Source organism: Vigna unguiculata, chromosome 9 (genome assembly GCF_037176805.1).
Source record: "Vigna unguiculata cultivar grain cowpea cultivar isolate G323 ecotype 2 chromosome 9, ASM3717680v1, whole genome shotgun sequence".
Taxonomy (NCBI): domain Eukaryota; kingdom Viridiplantae; phylum Streptophyta; class Magnoliopsida; order Fabales; family Fabaceae; genus Vigna; species Vigna unguiculata.
The window spans coordinates 35,107,512-35,126,153 of record NC_140800.1 but is presented as its reverse complement, the minus strand read 5'-3'; the positions used below and the strand labels follow the sequence as shown (position 1 = coordinate 35,126,153).

Below are 18,642 nucleotides of genomic sequence, written 5' to 3'. Positions count from 1 at the left end.
AATCAAATCAATAATAAAGCAGTTAGGTGAAAAAAAAAATTAATCACTTGATAAAACAAATTTTTGATAAAGACTCAATAAAAATATAATACTTAATAATTAAATGATTAAATATTTTCGTCTCTAAATTATTATAAAAAAAACGTATTTTATATAATTTCATGTAAAATATTTTTTTAAATATTATATTACATGATTTTTACGATTTTTATAAAGAATAGAGACGAAATATTTTGTAATTTAATTTAACTATTTTTTATAATAATTTAGAAAAAGAATATATTTAACCCATAATTGAACTATAAATCTATATAAGTTTTAAAAGATAATTTAGCTAGGCTTTTTTTTTTTCTTATTCTTTGGCCATTGTCTCATATTTGAATTTTATTCCTTTAATACTATTTTTTATAAATTTTGGGAACCATAAAGATATTTTATCCTTTAATATATCTTTTACTTATTTCAACACACACACACATATATATATATTCACTTAAATTTAAATATTTTTTATTAGATATTAGCGTATATACAGACGTTGTTGCGCCTGTGTGTATGCATTTTTTAAATATACGTAATATTATATTAGTAGGTGATGATAATATAATATTATTAAGTTAATATATAAAATAAAATTATATTTATTAAAAATAAAGTTAAATATATCAGAAAAGATGAGAGAATAATTATTAATAAATAGAAAAAAAGAGAAGAATATACATAGACTATGTTATAAAAAAGTTTGTAAAAGTAAGGGTCAATTTTTAAAAATTTAATAAATAATTATATTTTAAATGGTAAAATTAGTATTTTGAAATGTGAATACAAGAGAGAATATCTTTATATATTGATATAGATAATAAAGATGAATATTTCATTTACAATAAGAAAATAAATTATATTCTTAGTATATAAATATAATTTTTTTTAACTCTATTAACAATTAAAGTAATTAACCTCCTTTGCGTTTTATTTCATAAATTTTAATATATAATTTCTTCAACATTAATGCGATAATGTAACTTAATCGGATTTGAACCTTTGATCTCTTGATTAAGTGACAAATTATATTATAATAAAATCAATAATATGTTAATTTCAGTGTCATGTATAATTAAATCTATAATAAAAGGAGTAATTCACATTTTCATCAATACAGTATTGTCATATTTTGTTCTACGCAATAAGAAAATAAATGTATGTGTCTTAATCAACAACTCTTGTTTGAGTTTAATGATGATTGTTTGATCTTATTATTATATATATACATATATATATATATATATATATATATATATATATATATATATATATATATATATATATATATATATATATGTATATATATAATAGCATTGCCAGTTCTACTGTCGCAGTTCAAATATTCCAGAAAGTCTGATTTAATTTGAATCCATATAAAATCAGTCTAACTGAGACTGGACATGAACTGGACAGTTCGAAAAACTTGATGTGTGGAACGAAAGTAACAGTAGTATAATATTAGTATATGGTTTCAATGTAACACCGGTTTTTGTGCTCTTCATATAATACTTATAATTTAGAAAATCATTGACGATAACCATTATAAATCAGCCTGATGAAATTATCATACTGAGAACACTCTGCCAGGAACCCCAGAGTTTGACCGGATCAGTTCTGATTGTTCTAGTAGGTCTTAATCTTGTAAAAATCAAATTCAAATAAATATTTTATTTTTGTTCACATGCTACAATTCAGGGTTAAAAGTCACTTAATCCAATTTATATTTTAAAAATTAAAAAATTAATTTAACGGATTAGATAAATTAATTCACTTAAAATATATATATTTTAATTTATTTTATATATTTAATGCGATATAAGTTATATATTAATAACAATACAACAAAAGTTTTCGTTTATTTTATAAAGTATTATTATATAATTAAATAAATAAATTAATTAAATATATAAATTTTTTAAACATTACTAATAAAAGTTAAACTATTAACCTACACAGTAAATAGTTATATTTGAAAAGTTATAATAAAATGATAAATAGAATAATATGGTTACTAATAGGATATTCTACTCCAATTCAGTTTAAATCCCTTCAACTTGCTAATTAAGTCTTAAATTTGTTTATCTTGCTAATTAAGTTAGTCGAGTTAAATTTAAAAAGTCTATTTTTTTTAATCGTCGTTGAATTGAGACCTGAAAGTATGTGAGAACCTAGAAAATAGTAGTTTAGAATGAGTAAGTGTTTAAAAATAATGGAACTCGATTATTTTATTGTTAAAAATCTTAAATATAAATAAAAATCTAATAAACGAGTTTCATTAGTTATAAACACTTTATCTCTCTAAGGACTGTTTTTAAAATTCTCTATGCTTTCTCTCTAAGTTTCTGACTCCTGTAATCATCTGTTCAACGATCAGAGACCGCTAGGGGAATCCCTGCGACACGCCCTACGTTTCTGTCCGATCAATTTCTCAAACAGAGTAAGTTGATTTTCTGCTCTTTTCTCTGTTTTTGTCTAAATCTCATTGCATGCGGATCATTCTAGACTGCATGTACCTTCTGAGTTCTCCTTATGTTTTTTCCACTGATCAGTGGTTCTATTAATGCACTCTGATCATGTTCTTGTTGTTCTTAGGGAGAATTGGGGACTCTGTCGGGTTGTGAAGTGTATTTGGACTCTCTGTGAACTATCTGTATAGTATCTCAGGTAAGGGAAGCTAATATTTATCATGTCTCACAAATCTATTAGAAATGTTATTACATGATTATTCTATAATTGACTAATGTGTTTGATATGTGGACTGGGTTGTGATGTTTGAAAATGATAAATACTTAGGTTTTATCTGATGTTTGAGAATAACTGTATGCTATAGGTGCAATTGGATGCAATTTGTGTGATTATGTTGATAGAATTAATGTGTGATACTCAAATGGTCTCTATAAAGGTTTTGAGGTTGTATGGATAGGTTGAATAAGTATAATTTTGCTTAAATCAACTTCTGTAGAATTGTGTAGATTTGCTTACTCGCTGGGCAAGCATCCTCACTGGGCCAATAAGTTGATCTGTATAATTACGAAAATTCGCAGACTCGCTAGGTGAGTAATACTCGCTGGGCGAATTTTCAAGTTAGGAAATTCCAATCCTGGACCAGTGGCTGGGCGAGTTCTACTAGCTGGGCGAGCATAGGCCAGTGGCTGGGCGAGTGGTACTAGCTGGGCGAATTTCCAGGGGGAAATTCCATACCTGTACCAGTGGCTGGGCTAGTGCTACTAGCTGGGCGAGCATCAGCCAGTGGCTGGGCGAGTGATACTAGCTGGGCGAGTAAGTACGAAATTGAAACTTGCATTCTTGAGTGATTTGAATGATATTTTTGTAGTTATGGAAGCTTTTTAATTATTATGAATGATGAGTATATGATATGAGACTGTCTATATGATACTGAGTTGAGATTGGTTGATGCTAACCTAAGGAGGATTAGCAATGATTGTGGTAGTGTATGCATTGAGGTAGGGATTGTCTTGGCAGTTATCCTGACGCTCTAATAACCATTCAAATTCTCAAGTAGAGAGGAATGGGGTATGTGGTGAGAGGAGCAGGAGGTCCTAGCCTAGGGGTTTTTCCTTGACCATAGGTGTTAACGGACTAACCTTGTATGTGGTAGAGTTTTACTCTGTATCTGTCGCTCTGCAGAGCATGAGATGCCACTACAAGTGCACAACTGCCTGGATCCAACTTCAATGCATGAATCCGGATTAAGTGGGTCTTAGATTATTAATTTGTGTGAAACTAATTGATTATTTGTGCTCTTTGTATGTTATTAACTATAAAATTCATTTAAGTTCTCTTTTTAAATCATTAGCTTACCCTTATTTTGTCTCTTTTCTTTTTGGTGTCTGTTATTTTTTGCCATGATCACCTGATTGGTGTGAGCAGTTGAAGAGCTTGCAGCTAGCCCCGTGCAGGGAAGAGGAAGAAATGCTGCACACTAGAGTTCTATGGAAATTCTAGTGTTTTTAGTTTAGACTTGTGTTTTCTCTTTTGAAAACTCTAGTGCAAGTTGTGTATATAAATTGTATAGCAGTTTATCAAGTTTTTGTGGGATGACTGTAACATACTGTTTATATTTTGGGTTCTATGCTTTGAACTATCAGATATGCAATGTTTTGTTTGATGGTTTAGACTGTTAAATGGGATGTTACAAAGTAAGTTATAGTTTAACTTTGATTTAGGAATAAAGGCCGAATGAGGTTGGAAGTAAGGAATGAAGAACATGGAATGCAGCAGCTAGCTAGGAAGGGAATGAATGGACTAGAAGAATGGAATCTTTATTACTTTTGTTTTCTTCCCTCTTTTTTCCATACAAATGATAAATAATGGCCTAAGAGACAAACACACACACACACACCTTTCTCTTTCACTCACTACTTACTCTTCTAGGCTAAAACTTTTCAAATCTAAGAATGAACAGACAGCAGATTCATTCAATGTTCATAGTTAATCGTAAATTGAAGGGTGTGTTGTGTTGGGCAATCTCCTTCCACGCACAAATGAACTAAACAGCTGGAGTGCTCTTGAAGGCTGTGCAAAGGGTACCATGTGAGCAGCTCCTCTTACAGTCGCAAAAGTCAACAAATTTCCATACTCTGTTACCCAACCTCCAACCTATAAATTTATTCAACAAATCTCACCAAGTTAACATCAATTAGCACAGGGAACTATAACATACAACAACAAAAGTTACATAATTTTTCTTTTCCTTGTACCTGCCCTTGGTGGAACCATGCTCCATATGGGACTGTAGTCTTGAACTTTAGCTCGTGGGCTAGTTCACGAATGAGTGTTCGAGAACCTAGTAATGGCACAACAGAATCTTGGTCTCCACTGTCATAATTTAACGTTAATAATTAGTGTACCACAGCTAACTACCATACATCATTGTTAATGCTCCATAAAGGAAATTAGTTTACCTGAAAACCCATACTGGAATATGGTTTTGCACTATCCTTTTGAGAACTGGGAGCATGTCTATATTAGGATCAGTGTCACTATAATTTAAGACACTGCAATGAAGAAAATGCGGGATTAGAGACATCAGTAACGAAAGTAGAAAACAATGTGAAATATGCAGTGTCTTGTGTTTATCATGATTAACTCAGTTTGGAGATTGTTATTGACAAATTAATCATTAGAATTTTCCTAGGATATGAATGGCTTACCCACTGCACATGGACCAGTTGTAGGGAAGATTAGTACGGTTTGCATGCAGAGCCTTCTGAACCTCAGGGAGGTTGAAATAAAAAGCTCTTTCATAAGTCATGCATACATCTACACCTATGCTTATTTTAGTAGCCTGCATTACAGTAATAAAAAATGTTTAGTCTATAATCTTACATTATATCTAACTATAATCATCTTAAAATAAACAGAAATGAAAGAGGCGTTGTACCATCTTTTTCAATCTCAGTTCTTGTTCAACTATGGAGGGATAGCAAACATCCACAATCACATCATAGGAGTTTATGTAATCGCTAACAATCTCATTTGCCTTATTTATTGCATTGTTGCATGATTTAGAGACGTTGTGTGTATCAGCGAAGACATAGTCATCAAAATCGCAATCATTCGCAATGGCAAGGCCAAGTTCGTCGGAGATCATTCCATGCGACCAGAAGTATTCATATGTTGCTGGTGCATCACGATCAAGTTTCAGAAGTGGGTTTCCAATCTAACAAACGAGGAAGGAGTGAAATAACTTTCAAATTAAAACATCGGTAGCAGAAAAATAAGTGAGTAAACTAATGCCAAAAGACTTTGCATCAAAGGGGTCTTACAGCAACTCCTTTAATATTGAATTTGAAACCATTTGAATGAGCATTGTGGTCCAAAAGAACATTGGCTAACTGTGGTATATAATGTCCTGCATAACATTTAAATCTCAGTAACAAACAAAAATATATACTTTTTTTTTTTTTTTGCAGGAGGAGGGCAAAAGAACTTTTTCCAAAAGGAAAACAAAAAGGTAATCTAGTGCAATAATTTTATATCATGACCCCTGTTAGGAATGATGACATTACGTTATCTGCATGTGCATAAACAATAGAATAAAAAGTTTAATCTTAACACAATCACGTCATCTAATGTACTATTATATGGAATATTTTGGAACTCGAGACCAACTTTGGGAGTTTCAATTCAATAAAAATAATTATGAAATTGGGATGAGATTATTATTGGTTGGACCTGCATAGCTTTCTCCAGTAAGAAACAGCTCCCTTGATCTGTAAGAAGGAAACTTCTCGTACCATTTCAGCAAGAACAGAAGCGTATCATTGGCTGCCAAAAATAGAAAAATTGTTAAAGCTCAACTTAGTAAAACGAGTTTGAAATTATGCAAAGATAACCAAATAGATTCATTCTCAGCCTTAATAAAAGTCTGAGATATTAAAAAATATATTAATTGGTGACTCTGTTTACCTGTGGATGCATCTCCAGAGTTGTAATCTGAAGTTGTGTTTGAGTATGACCAACCAACTCCAGCTGGGGACTCCAAGAAAAGGAGGTTGGATGCTATGAAAAAGACACAATGTCAGAATCAGGAATCAATGTAAACAACCCAAATTATTCTCCAATATCACAAGAAAAATCGATGTAAAAAAAATTGTCATATATAATATGTATACCTCTATTCCAAGACATTGAATTTCTTCGAAGACCACGTCCATCACCTCTGGGATAAAAGGGACCCAATTCAGTAAAGGCACCTCCTCCAATGGAGGAACATCCTGGGCCTGAAAAACAATGGTACTTGCTCTGAGTTAAAGCAGTTTGACAGTTTTATAGTGTCTTGTAAAATATGCCAACAAACCTTAATAATAGCTAGGAGCATTTGATTTATCTGTTGTAGTTTTTTCTTCTTTTTGTTTTTCCAAAATAAGAAAAAGAAAACTGTTGCATCTTTTTCATAATTTTGATCCAGAGGATCTGTCTATGAGGGGGGTCCTAGCAAACAGGATTTTTATCGAGTGAGACAGAACCTAAACTGGTAGGGACAAAGAAAGATAAATGCCAACCACCTATGCTTTAGAAACACGAACATGGAAAAACTTAGATAAGATAACCTTAAAATGAAGGTGAAACAGAAACAAACTAGAGATGATGATGTCAAAGTGTGGAAAAACTTGAAATTGAACAAGAAAGAAAGGTAAAGAATGAGTTGATTCCTTAAGCATAGGAAAGGGGTGATGTGACGAACTACGAACCTCCATTGAGCCAAAGAGTGAGGGGTTTGTTTGGATGGTCCTTCTCAGCTTCCACAAAATAGTAGAAGAGGCTTCTCCCATGGTTGACATCTACATCCACATACCCTGCATATTGCTTGAACCCAACATTAGGTTGCCCTGGTAATCTCTCTATAAGATCCTGAGAAGGGTACCCTTCTACCCCAACGCTGCCCAAGAAGCAGCCACACCCCACCACAATCAACACCCCAACTAACCAACACCCTTTCATTTCAACAACTTCAATTCCTATCCGTTTCCTCAGGAACCCTTCACTCTTATATAGCAGTTAAATTATGTTTTCAGTTAACTACTATTTGGCCTACATAACAAACATTGTTTTGAACTTGGTCCCATCCTATCATATACAGTCAGAAATTCGAATCAAACTATAAATTAAAAAAAAGAAAGTCATAAAGGGACTAAAAGTGTTGTTTCTAGTTCGCATGTATGTTTGAATAAACAATTAATAGGAATATGTTTGGTTCGGTGTTTTGTATTTTATTATTTTATTATTTTATTATAATTTTACATTTGCAGTGTTTATGAATTTGAAAACATCATGAAAGTTAAAAGATTACCAGGAATATATATTTTTAAACTCGATCTTTTCATCCCTATAAAATAGGTAATTGGTTTCTTTAATAGAACAAAATGAATAGAAACTAATTACGATAGCATATCTCTAGTGAAGAGATTCTGTTATAGAAGCATGCACGTGAATCCCGGATTTCTTTTAACAAAAAGGAGGTGAATTCCCACTTCAAGATCTGAATTGCATATAGAATATGTTATATGCCCTCAAATCAAATGCATGGATAAATGGTATGCAGACTTCAATTTTCTCTGGTTGACTGTAACAAGACAATTTTCAATCAACATGTGAAAACATAAACTATTGGATAAATAAAAACTAATCCGTTTAAGGTTAGAGCCACTTTGCAACACATCATTATTCCAAAGCAACGAATACTACATATTATTCTGCCAAGAACCGAGAGACACGGCCAAGAAAGTAGCATAGTACTGGGGAAGGTTACCTCTAAAGATTATCGATAAAATCTAGGAAATTTCATCAAAGGTGAACACAATGCTACAAAGTGATAAGATAAACATCTATCATCAAACAAAGAAAAAAAAATTGGTATCTTCTTTTTGGACCTATTCGAGTGGTAGATTCATGGCTAACATTTGTTAATTTTGTGAATTAATTTTAATTTGTTAGTTATGCATTTCTACTTTGTTTGGGAAGGCGCAACTAGTATTAACTAGTAACCTTACCTTCAATTTCGCCGCACTTGTTTCTCTCACTTTCTGCGTCTCAATCTCATCACTGACTGTGCCATAGTTTTGTTTAAGGTTTCTGCTTTGTTGTCCAAAAGATAAGGAAAAAAGGTCGACGCAAAACACTTTATACCTTTTCAAACATGCGCGGGGCTCAAATTCTGAAAAAGCAACTGCTCATATACAATACACCATTCATACTACTCATACGTACTGTTACTTTTTTAAGAATCTAAATTATTCCTTCGGCATCCAACGCATTCCTGGTTCTACTCCTCTACATCAAAATTTACTAAGTAGATACTAGTAGAATAAAATATTATTAAGTTGTTTTATGTTACCTTTACTCATAATTCTTTATTTTTTGTATGAAGTTCTCGCCAAAGCATCGTTGTGGGATTTTCAATAATGTAATTTTAATTTAGTTTATGCATTCTTAATTCGATTTTTAGAGCATTTTAATTTGGTGTCTTAGGCGTAGCAAGCGAGTTAAAAATGTGTTATAGATGCAAAAGCAAAATTAAGAATGTGTGAACCAGATTAATACTTTGTAATAAATTATATCTTGAACATTTTTATGTGAGTTTTAAAAATTTTTTATTGCATACAAACTACAAATATATACACATAGGAATCCAATGCATTTGCGAATAAAAGGTGAAATACACTTTATGCTTTGAAATACATTTACTTTTGAAGGGACAAATATACTCACGCGTGTGTGCGAGACACTTTTTTCATGTAATTTTTTTTATATAAACTAAAGTATATGTCAAATGCACATAAAAAGACAAAAATCTACAAAAAATGAAAGAGCCTGCATTCTAGTTTTCTACTAATGAAACAGGATTTGAATACCAAATTGGAGCTAAGGAAAAGTGCGTTTCTATTTAATAGGTTTCCACTTTCTGCAACATATTGTATTAGATTTTGGAACATATTAAGAATGCTAGATTTTGCAAGGGTGACCAAACCCCGTCATAAAATTGGATCAACAGACTTCAAACTAATCGTGTTGTTGTCTGGTTCCTGTCTATACCAAAAGTCAAAAAGAACATTCAAAGCTTTAGAAAAATGACTTGTCTTTGCTATAATTAGCAATTATGTCTCTTCTGCAAAATCACACCCACAAGAATCCTATAAGACTCTACTTTTAGAGTGGTTTCTAATTATATACTACTTTTAAATTTTAAACAATGAGTTAACCCAAATCCAACTCTTGCTATGAATAGAGTATTTTGTTTAGAATCATTACTTTATGATGAAAAAAAAATGCAAGGTTAAAATAAATGTTCGTTATTAACATTTTTCGGCAGAACTAATGAAAAAATTATATATATAAAACAGAAAGATGCAAAAAGAGTCAAAATTATAAAATTTTAAAGAGATTTAAATTTAAAATTCAAAAGAACTTAATGAGACAAATAAAGTACTAATGATCTGCAAAAATATTTGGGTAATTCAAAATATTAAATGAATGAAAAGAAAAAAAAATGTAAAAGAAACTTTTCATTAAATAGTGAATTGGAAATGAGTAATTATAAAATTGTACAACGGAAAAACTGCAATGTATGTAACAGTCACAAACACATTCCTCAGAGACGTGGCATTGTCATGCCATTGTTAGCATCCCATGAAAAAAATATAAGAAAAATAACCGTGTAAAACGATGTTAATGATACAAGTTTTTACAGTCCTAGAATTAAATTCAATAAATAGTTTGAAAAAAAGAGCAGTACAAGAGTACATGGTAAAGTTAATTGTTCCAATTATCTATAAACGCAGAGCTTATGTGTACATACAGGTTGAGACACGTATACTATTTGCATAGGAAAGATAGAAATCTAATAATTAATCAACAACTTTCGGGGAAAATGAATTATTTAAATATCAGAGTGCAACCGAACAAAACGTAAGGAATCAAAGGGAATGCTTAAACGCCATTCTCTTTGTTTTTTATTCAGGGGTCTTCCTTTACCTGATTTCTGTCTGTTGACTTTCACATCTGCTAAACCCCAGGTGCAACATTTCGTTTCCAGGTCAAAGGATTCAAGCATGAAGACACCCTCACTCTCTGCAGCCGGGTTATTTGGATCATTACTAATGACGTATTTCACATACATAGGTCGGTCCTTGAATCGATCTAGGTCATCTGGAATCCGAACTATTCTTTCAACACCAGGAGAAGACACCTGAAAAAGCAAATATGTCAAACGCTAATAATATAAAACATTGATGATCAAAATTTAAATCCCATCATGGTTGGGATCATCCTTCAAAATCAAGAGGGAAAAGCATAACCCATAAGAACATACGATGTTTAAAAACATTATCCAAACCTGTCAGAGGATTTGATTAGGACAGAAAAGTAGTTCATAGTTTGTGCTTACAAATATTGATCATAGCGGTAACGTCGAATTATATCTCCCCCACCCACCCCCCACCCCAAAGATAACACAACATGTCAACAAGACACTTGAGATGGTACCTCCAAACATAAATTGTCAGGAACTGATTTAGCAAGTTCTGCTTCATCCAATTTTGCTCTATACGTTGCAGAGAAGGCTTCAATATCTTCCATGCTGGGCGAGCCAGACCTACAGACAGAACACAACAACTAAGCTAGGCATTCATGATAATAGCTAGCAACTTTAGCAGCAGTTTAAGAAAAAATAGAACGATAATTTAAGCCACAAAATGCATTGTGTGAAAATGCAGCTGTAGTGAAATAGCCTATTTGAAAAGGGTACCAATCATCTCTGACTTATAGCTGACGGTAAGGATACCAACACTACACCAGATAAGCAAAACAATATTTCCAATGCTTGCATGAATGTGTGTGTGTCTACTCTATTAGACATGTACAGAATTGCTTCCGCTCTTACAACCACCAAATCTGACTCCAGTAGTCCTGCAAATCAGATTTTTAATTGGGTCCATTTGAATAAGGTACCCGACACACTTTGGTCAGTGCTACAAGGGCTAAGACATTATTGGCCAAAGCAAATATATTAGAAGACAAACCATCTACAAAACGAACAAGAAAATTTTTAAATCCCAATGGATCTAACCCCACTTTCAAGAAAAATGGAAATTGCTTTGTGTGTGGAAAACTAGGCCATCACGCACATTTGTTTCACAAATAAATCTTGTGACCAATGTGAGTAAATGGGTGGTAGAAACTAGTGCTACTATGGACATTTGTGCAAACAAAAGTGCGCTTACCTCCTATACTAGTGCGGGATGGAGAAGAACATGTTTATCTTGGTGATTCCAAGACAATTCATGTCCTAAGAAAATGAAAAGTTCTTCTAAAGCTCACATATGAGAAGACTCTAACCTTAAGTAATGTGCTACATGTGGCATCAATCAAAGTTAATCTAATCTATGTAGCATTGTTGGGAGAAGTGGGGTTAAAGTGTCATTTGAATAAGATAAGATTGTTATGACAAAAAATAATGTGTTTGTGAGGAAGGGATATTGTGATCAAGGTCTTTTTGTACTTAACATTTCTGAAATTGTCAATGAATCTAGTTCTTTTGCTTATATTGTTGATTTGATTCGTATGATGTGTGACATGCTAGATTAGGACATGTAAATTCTTCGTATGTTATGAACTTGTAACGACTAGGATTAATTAATATACATTATAAACAAAGTAAGAAATGTGATATATATATGTGGAGTCTAAATTAACAAAGAAAACTTGTCATTTTGAAGAACATCAAACTGAACTTCTAAGATTAATTCATATTGATCTAGTTCCTTCCGACAGAGGAAGATGTATTGCATTAAGAGCACTAGTAGCTTCTAAAAAACTTGGATCATTTTCAACAAGAAACATGTAAAAATCATCTCCAAAGGAACTAAATCCATATGAATTAATCCTAGAAGTTCAATTTGACCTAATACAGAATGACAAGTTTTCTTTGTTAATTTAGACTCCACTCATATATCACCTCCTTTTTTACTTTGTTTATAATGCATATTAATTAATCTGAGTCATTACAATTTCATAACATATGAGGAATTTACATGTTCTAATCTAGCATGCAACACATCATACAAATGAACAATAAAAGAAAAAAGAACTAGATTCATTGACAATTTCAGAAATGTTAAGTACAAAAGGACCTTGATCACAATATCCCTTCCCCTACAAACACATTATTTTTTGTCATACCAATCTTATCATATTCAAATGACACTTTAACACCAACTTTTCCCAACAATGCTACAAAGATTATATTAACTCTGATTGATGGCACATGTAGCACATTGCTTAAGCTTAGAGTCTTCTCATTTGTGAAATTTAGAAGAAATTTTCCTTTTATTAGGATAGGAGTTGTCATGGAATCACCAAGATAAACATATTCCTCTCCATTCCCTATACTAGTGAAGGAGGTAAACACATTTTTGTTTGCACAGATGTGCCTGGTAGCACCATAGTCTACCATCCATTTGCTCACAAGGTTTATTTGTTAAACAACCGCAAGAATTGTATTTTCTCCTTCGGTTATATTTGCCTTAGGAGGATTGTAGTTTCTAACTCAATGATGGCCTCATTTTCCACACACAAAGCAATTTCCATTTTTCTTGAAAGTGGGGTTAGATCCACTAGGACGAGAATTTTTAAAATTTTTGTTCTTGTGATCGGGCTTTTTCTTGTACACTTTTGGAGATGGCTCGTCTTCTACCATATTTGCTTTGGTTGATAATGTCTTATAGCCCTTGTAGCATCACAATTCTTTTGGTTGGTATCTTCAGTGAATGATAAGGGATGGGGTAACATAACATTTGTCTGTGCCTGTGCTTCAATTGTTGTTTGTAGTTTGTCTAGGATTCTGAAAGATTTTTTATTAGAAGTTCTAAAATGAACTCATCATGCATGACTATGTTTTTTGCTTTAATATATTCAAGTAGCTTGTGGTACTCATTGATCTGCATCTTGATGTCTTCATCGTTTATCATCTCCTAGTAGTAGTAATTTCCAATGACGAACCTTTGCCTCACAAGACCTTCGGTTGTGTATTTGAGAATCGACGAGTCCCAAATATCCTTGGCTTCCTTATAAGAGGAGTACACATCAAACAAATTATTAAATAATGCATTGAGCAAAGTGTGTCGTCATACCTAAGTTGAATTGATACAATCTTCAATATGTTTTGTAGGACTACTAGAGTCAAGTTTGACGGCTGTAAGAGCATAAACAACTCCTTACATGTCTAATAGAGTAGACAAGTGTTTCTGCCAGCGTTGAAAGTTTTGTCCAGCAAAGACTTTGATTTTTTAAATCTTCGGAAAAGGTTTCGCGAAATATTATTTTGTTGTTGGTGGTGGTGTCCATACCGTCAGCCATGAGTCCTTAAGACTGCTGTAAAAGCTAATGACCACTACCCTGAACGGATTTTTCGAAGAACCCATAAACTAGCAAGAAATAAATTTAAGAGAGTAGAGAAGTAATGTATTTATAGGTGGGAAAAAGTGTTAGAGACCTCATGGCTCATGGAAGAAAAAGATAGAGGAGCCCATTACTTTGCGGCACACCGAAATGGAGGGTCGTGCGGGGAATAAGAGCTTGGAGATAAGGCCCATGAGAGGAAAAAAAAAAAAAAAAAAGGAGGACGCATGCGGACCGTTGCAAAGTGACTTCCTGAGGTGGTGGGTACCCTTTTGAAATACTTTGGGCAGTGATCATACAAGCCTCAAGAATCAAGTTTTGTTTGTATTTTCGTCAAATTTTACAACACCAAATCATTGATACTTAGTTAATGCGTAGGTAGTTAGCCAAAAATCCATTCACTGAGCAGTATACAGATAGGATTTGCATTCAAAAATTGTGATATATCAGGCACTTTGCATCAGTCCAATGCACTTAGAAATATGGGACTAAAATCGTCAAACCTTTTTTACGTCTTTAGGAGAGAGGATGTAAAATGAATGCTTATTAGCGACAAGCTCCACAATCCTTAAACTATGCAAGTAAAAGGGGCCACAGGAATACTGAATACCAATTAAGTGCATTCAACTTCAGCCTTTCCATTTTTGCAGTGTAGATCTTTACAAATAAAATTGCACCAATTTCCTACATTCCTTAAAATAGCTACACATTCTGAAATCTGGCCTAGCAATCCTTAAACTATGCAAGTAAAAGGGGCCACGGGAATGCTGAATACCTTTAAGTGCATTCAACTTCAGCATTTCCAATTTTCTGCAATGTAGATCTTTACAAATAAAATTGCACCAATTTCCCACATCCTTAGAATAGTTACACATTCTGCAATCTGGCCTATCAACCTATCCCAGTATACCAGAAATAAGCTTAAAAAAACTATGAACAAATGAAAAAAAAGAAAGATAAACATTAATGTAACATTACTTTTAGGGAGGAAACATTGCTATATAGCACATAAAATTTCAGAAACTTATATAAGTATATCAAAAAGAAAGATAAACCAAATATAACATTACTACTAGCACATACGTATGTATTGCTAAATTTCCATACATATTTAGATTTTGTGTGTGAACCTCAGGTATCCTCCGGCCAGAGTCAAAGAGTAATCAAGAAGTAATGCATTTAAGGAGTTGGCTTCCTCCAGAATTGAACCCCAAATTATATGCTTAAGGTGCAAGGTTACTTATATATCAGCATAATCTCATAAATAATTGGGAAAATCCAAAATTATATTATTTATATAATTAATCAAAAAAGGTCTTGCATAGTTATCCGATCTCACAATTATATATAAAAAAAAACTAAAGATTCATCACAAACAGTTCAGAATAATATATGCTTTTATTCATAATAACCATTCAATAATAAAAGTTATCAAACTAATAATGTGCCTGTTTAATGAGGTACAACTAAATCTTAATCAGGAAGGAACCATTCAGCCAATAACTGAGACAAAACCACGCATGCGGTGGTCAAATTTTCCTTGCTATTTAATCTTACCAAATTGTCTAATTTTAATATTTGATAATAAAAAAAAGTTAAAACAGAACGGAGTCCTAGTTAGCCGTATCGTTTTTGCTCTCTCAACCCCTGCCTTCATCCTCATACTAATTATAAAAACAATAATAAGGATAAGAAGAAGAAGAAGGAGAATATTTTCGTCTTACTTTTTGGAAAGGTTCTCAATTCGCACTTGAATGGTGGAGTTCAGCAGTGTTTTAAAAGCATAAACTTGCAATTCCCCATCAAAAGAGAGAGTAACCTCTTTAGCAATGGCTAATGCTTTTTTGTCCCACCATGTGCCAGCTAGGGAGATTCCACCGCCTGCGCCGCCATCACCTGCCTTAGAAACGTTCTAAATCAATAAATCATATCATTTTCCCCAACCAAAACACACACTTATCATTCTAATTTCTAACAAAAACTTACATAAGGCACACCAGCCTCCTCTTCTTCCTCATAGTATCCCTCGTCGTCACCGTCGTCTTCATCATCATTATCATCCAACGCTGTCTTTGCGCAATGAAACGAAAAGTTCAGAAAATTTCGGAAATAGAGAGAAGCGATTAGATTCGAGAGACAGAGCGCAACTTTACCGTCTTCATACTCGTCGAGGAATTCTTCTTCTTCTTGTTCTTCTTCTTCTACGAATGATAGTTCTTGGACAATGGAGGGTTCCAGAAGCGGCTCTGGATCAGAGTCTCTCTTTCTGCCAAGTGGAATTGGAGAGAAAAGCTTTTTGCGAGTGTTTGTAGAGATGCAAAAATGACTACAGTGTTTTGTTGTAAAGAGAGGAGGGGCACAGAAGCTAACACCACCGAGAGTGATAAGTGGCGGTGAAGGAATTGCACCTACGCAAGGGCTCAACCTCAAAGCCTTCATCAAATCCATTCGGTTCCAAGAATCTAGTGCCAGGGGAAAACAGCAACAGAACAGTCACAGGTAGTGCTCAATTCTAAAAACGGAGCTTGTGAAATCAAATCCAAAGGCCCAAGCCCATGAGTCCAATACCCTTTCATCTATCATGTCAAAGTTTGGGCTTATTCTGTAATGAAGTTCATTTAAAAAATAAACCAATTTTATGAATAGTCATGTTTTCTTTTTTCAATTTTAACTTCTTTCTATAATGTATCTTTTATAAATACTTATGGTAATTAATTAATCTTGATATGAATTTTCTTGCTGGTAATTAAAAAATAATAATTTAAAATATGTTCTTTGGTGGTAGAAACCTATGGTAAAAGATGAATGTTCGATTCTTTTGTATACCAACAAATGCCTTCCATTTGTTTACATAACCATAATAAGTTGAGGTTGTGAGCCTATGTTGATTAATATCATTTGATATACAATGCACTTATTGATGTCATTTTGTGTCTGTTACAGTGATCAGGGTGCGTCTGGTTTGAATTGGCTGCAAAGTTAAGTTTTAGCGAAGAGACCTGAGTTGTATTTGCTGAAAACAATATCTTTTTTTTATGTATGAATAACTTTCTTTAGATAAAAGTTTATGTATATTTTTATTAATAGAGTACTATTAAAATAATTTGTAGAATTTTGTCTTTATAAAGTATTAAAATATTTTTTTCATAAATTAAAATGAATTAAAACTTTAAATAAGATAAATAAGAAAAACTCAAGTTTAATATTTTTTTCAGCCCAACAAACTTAAATTTCGATTAAAGTTCAATGAAATGAATGACTCATTCTTGAACCATCAATATTTTACAAACTAAACTCAAGTTTTAAGAGTTTAATCCGACTAGTTTATCTCGCTGATTTTCAGTAGCAGAAAAAATTTATATTTTGTATCTTAAAAGTAGAATATTTTATATTTTTTTCCTTTTTTCTTATTTTCTCACTATGGAAACGAAAACGAGAGAAACCAATCTTCTCTGCCACGAGTTATCAATGGGAGCAAACAATAAGAGCCGGTTCGTTTTATCGTATTTACTGTTGTGGTGTAAATGAGAAGATAGATTAGGAGGGATAAAGCTTGTTCGTTTTGTATGATATGCAAGCTAGGTTTAGCAAGGATTTGAAGGATATGAACATTTTTTCATCTCGCTTATTTAGCTCAGATTTAAAAGAGAGTTTTATGAAATGACCAATTTACCATGATCACATTATAGTATTCACGTGTTGCATGTACTGGTTCCAATTCGAAGCAGCTTGTTGTTGTTGTTCTTGGTGCGAATGAGGGTGAAGACAAACACCAAATTGGTTTGAAGCAGCGGTTGCTGTCACGGCAGTGAAATCATATGAGAATTCGCATCGCTGGAACGATCTTCGTGGCCTGGAACGGTTCCAAAATCTGAGAAATTGCTACGTTGGAACAATCTTCTTGCCTTGGAACGGATCCAAAAGTATGTCATGCAGCTTGGAACGATCCAATGAAGCTTGGAATCGATCACAGAAGTAGCAGATCTGATCCCTAAGCTGTAGAACCGATCCTCCATTCGTGGACTGCGTGCAATATTAATTTTTAATTTTTTAATCCCAAAGAAATATTCCATACTAATTTTTTAATTTCAAATAAAATGATATTTACAATTGCTTGGTAAAATTTATTTCAATATTATGAAAATAAATAATTTATTTTATTAATTTTTGTAAATTATTTATTTAAAGTGTAGCATTAAATAAAAAATTTAAAAATTGATTAAACTCATACAAACACAAATTTATACTATTTATTACATAAGGACAAAATGGTAAAGTCTCTTTTAAATATATTAAAACATTTTTTTTAATCTATCATATCAATCAAATCACTCACTAACTCTCACAAACTTTATTATTAAATTCACTCATAATCACCTTCAAATCCCTTAAAAAAAACAATACACCCTTCATTTTCAAATTCACTCAAACCCAACCTCTCTCTCCCTCTAATCCATCTTAGGAAGTGAACAAAGCCTAGATCTAATTTGTCTCTGACTTTGTTGTACCAAGTAATTATATTTGTAATTCGTTTTACAAAATAGATAATAATATTTTAATTCATTCTTATTTATTTATTTATTTATTTTATATACTTTTAATTTATTATTATAATTGTTTTTAGATTATCACATTATATCACTTAAAAAAATTAAAATAAAAAATTTAAAAATAATTGAA

The 18,642-nt window shown here is 32.5% G+C and overlaps 2 protein-coding genes across 3 annotated transcripts; both read right to left on the bottom strand.

The window, feature by feature from the left end:
• Nucleotides 1–4,304: 4,304 nt before the first annotated feature.
• On the bottom strand, nucleotides 4,305–7,616 carry LOC114162652 (serine carboxypeptidase-like 42). The gene is made up of 10 exons (XM_028046610.2): nucleotides 7,260–7,616; nucleotides 6,681–6,788; nucleotides 6,475–6,567; nucleotides 6,241–6,333; nucleotides 5,832–5,917; nucleotides 5,447–5,725; nucleotides 5,217–5,350; nucleotides 4,968–5,060; nucleotides 4,764–4,881; nucleotides 4,305–4,662 (listed from the first exon to the last, which is right to left on the bottom strand). The coding sequence occupies exons 1-10, from the start codon at nucleotides 7,507–7,509 to the stop codon at nucleotides 4,495–4,497; spliced, it is 1,422 nt and encodes a 473-aa protein (XP_027902411.2). The 5' UTR covers nucleotides 7,510–7,616; the 3' UTR covers nucleotides 4,305–4,494.
• A 2,630-nt stretch (nucleotides 7,617–10,246) lies between these two features.
• On the bottom strand, nucleotides 10,247–16,506 carry LOC114196229 (uncharacterized). 2 transcript variants are annotated; one of them, XM_028086810.2, is made up of 5 exons: nucleotides 16,116–16,506; nucleotides 15,949–16,028; nucleotides 15,687–15,874; nucleotides 11,050–11,158; nucleotides 10,247–10,753 (listed from the first exon to the last, which is right to left on the bottom strand). In XM_028086810.2, the coding sequence occupies exons 1-5, from the start codon at nucleotides 16,408–16,410 to the stop codon at nucleotides 10,445–10,447; spliced, it is 981 nt and encodes a 326-aa protein (XP_027942611.1). In that variant the 5' UTR covers nucleotides 16,411–16,506; the 3' UTR covers nucleotides 10,247–10,444. The 2 variants fall into 2 exon arrangements, with proteins under 2 accessions (XP_027942611.1, XP_027942612.1); XM_028086811.2 differs by having other exon boundaries at nucleotides 15,687–15,862; nucleotides 16,116–16,500.
• Between the last annotated feature and the right edge of the window lie 2,136 nt (nucleotides 16,507–18,642).